The following is a 2,849-nucleotide window of genomic DNA, read 5'->3' as shown; positions in this document are numbered from 1 at the left end:
GATAGACCATCTACACCACAGCCAGGTACTGTCTTACTGGGTAGATAGACCATCTACACCACAGCCAGGTACTGTCTTACTGGGTAGATAGACCATCTACACCACAGCCAGGTACTGTCTTACTGGGTAGATAGACCATCTACACCACAGCCAGGTACTGTCTTACTGGGTAGATAGACCATCTACACACAGCCAGGTACTGTCTTACTGGGTAGATAGACCATCTACACCACAGCCAGGTACTGTCTTACTGGGTAGATAGACCATCTACACCACAGCCAGGTACTGTCTTACTGGGTAGATAGACCATCTACACACAGCCAGGTACTGTCTTACTGGTAGATAGACCATCTACACCACAGCCAGGTACTGTCTTACTGGTAGATAGACCATCTACACCACAGCCAGGTACTGTCTTACTGGGTAGATAGACCATCTACACACAGCCAGGTACTGTCTTACTGGTAGATAGACCATCTACACCACAGCCAGGTACTGTCTTACTGGTAGATAGACCATCTACACCACAGCCAGGTACTGTCTTACTGGGTAGATAGACCATCTACACCACAGCCAGGTACTGTCTTACTGGGTAGATAGACCATCTACACACAGCCAGGTACTGTCTTACTGGGTAGATAGACCATCTACACACAGCAGGTACTGTCTTACTGGTAGATAGACCATCTACACACAGCAGGTACTGTCTTACTGGGTAGATAGACCATCTACACCACAGCCAGGTACTGTCTTACTGGTAGATAGACCATCTACACACAGCCAGGTACTGTCTTACTGGGTAGATAGACCATCTACACACAGCCAGGTACTGTCTTACTGGGTAGATAGACCATCTACACACAGCCAGGTACTGTCTTACTGGTAGATAGACCATCTACACACAGCCAGGTACTGTCTTACTGGTAGATAGACCATCTACACACAGCCAGGTACTGTCTTACTGGGTAGATAGACCATCTACACACAGCCAGGTACTGTCTTACTGGTAGATAGACCATCTACACCACAGCCAGGTACTGTCTTACTGGGTAGATAGACCATCTACACACAGCAGGTACTGTCTTACTGGGTAGATAGACCATCTACACACAGCCAGGTACTGTCTTACTGGTAGATAGACCATCTACACCACAGCCAGGTACTGTCTTACTGGTAGATAGACCATCTACACCACAGCCAGGTACTGTCTTACTGGTAGATAGACCATCTACACACAGCCAGGTACTGTCTTACTGGGTAGATAGACCATCTACACCACAGCCAGGTACTGTCTTACTGGGTAGATAGACCATCTACACACAGCAGGTACTGTCTTACTGGGTAGATAGACCATCTACACCACAGCCAGGTACTGTCTTACTGGGTAGATAGACCATCTACACCACAGCCAGGTACTGTCTTACTGGGTAGATAGACCATCTACACCACAGCCAGGTACTGTCTTACTGGGTAGATAGACCATCTACACCACAGCCAGGTACTGTCTTACTGGTAGATAGACCATCTACACCACAGCCCATATGAAACATAAACAACACACACTGTATGATGTTTTAGGTATATGATACTGAATGTCTTAGCTGTAAAAAGCATGGCATTAACATACTCTCAAACAAAGTCTCACGCATTGTACAAAATGTTCACACCAAAATGTAAACACCAGCTAGGCGAAACACTAACATACCTCACATGTACACGTACACCTAGCAGCACATACGCAGAAATGCACACCTCCAAACAACGTACACAGCAGAAATGTACACAGACAGGATGGCAAACCAAAAACTACAGGCTAATATATATAGTCGGAAATAGACGTGCAATCTTGTCAAATATACGCACGGACACACCCTGGTGTGATACAATCACACACACATAAATACATAACCCACAGATTCATCTAACATACCTATATTAACCTAACATAGCTATATGAACCTAACATACAGTATTTCAATACATGTAAACACATTATACTACAAGAACATACACACACCATACAAACACACACCTGGTAAACACGTTTCTCCTGGTGCACCATTCTTCAGCACATTGTACAGGCAGCAGCCCTACCCTTCCATACACTGCAGTGAGCCAGACCCAGGAGACCCACTCATATACCTCAACTACATGCAGAAGGGAGGGGGAAGAAGAGGGAGAGGGAGAGGGAGCGGGATGGATAGAGGGAGAGGGAGAGGGATGGATAGAGGGAGAGGGAGAGGGATGGATAGAGGGAGAGGGAGAGGGATGGATAGAGGGAGAGGGGAGAGATTCTGCGCAGCTGATGGAAAGACGTAGGCGCTCTCCACTACTCTCCTCTGTGTGACTGTTTAGCATGTCTGCTGCTTTCTATACCTGCTATCTGCTCCTCCATCTCTTTCTTTCTCTGTATCCTCCATTCCCCTCTTTCTCTTTCTTTCTCTGTATCCTCCATTCCCCTCATTCTCTTTCTTTCTCTGTATCCTCCATTCCCCTCTTTCTCTTTCTTTCTCTGTATCCTCCATTCCCCTCATTCTCTTTCTTTCTTGGTATCCTCCATTCCCCTCATTCTCTTTCTTTCTTGGTATCCTCCATTCCCCTCTTTCTCTTTCTTTCTCTGTATCCTCCATTCCCCTCATTCTCTTTCTTTCTCTGTATCCTCCATTCCCCTCTTTCTCTTTCTTTCTCTGTATCCTCCATTCCCCTCTTTCTCTTTCTTTCTTACATTTTATAACATTACAAAACATACACATGTAAAAGGGCTCATGAGTGGCGCAGTGGTCGAAGGCATTGCATTTCAGTGCAAGAGGCGTCACTACAGTCCCTGGTTCGAATCCAGGCTGTATCAC

At 46.1% G+C, this 2,849-nt stretch overlaps 1 protein-coding gene across 1 annotated transcript in view; it reads right to left on the bottom strand.

Annotated features, from left to right (window-relative positions):
• Positions 1–2,312, bottom strand: part of LOC106599072 (schwannomin-interacting protein 1) — a 21,357-nt gene extending 19,045 nt beyond the window's left edge. Inside the window, exon 1 of the mRNA XM_014190133.2 lies at positions 2,033–2,312. Within this exon, the coding sequence (XP_014045608.1) occupies positions 2,033–2,062 (30 nt within the window). The 5' untranslated portion in view covers positions 2,063–2,312. The remainder of the gene's footprint in view (positions 1–2,032) is intronic.
• Between the last annotated feature and the right edge of the window lie 537 nt (positions 2,313–2,849).

This window comes from Salmo salar, chromosome ssa03 (assembly GCF_905237065.1).
Source record: "Salmo salar chromosome ssa03, Ssal_v3.1, whole genome shotgun sequence".
NCBI lineage: Eukaryota > Metazoa > Chordata > Actinopteri > Salmoniformes > Salmonidae > Salmo > Salmo salar.
Note: the sequence above shows the minus strand (reverse complement) of the source record. Positions and strands in the feature narration are given on the sequence as shown.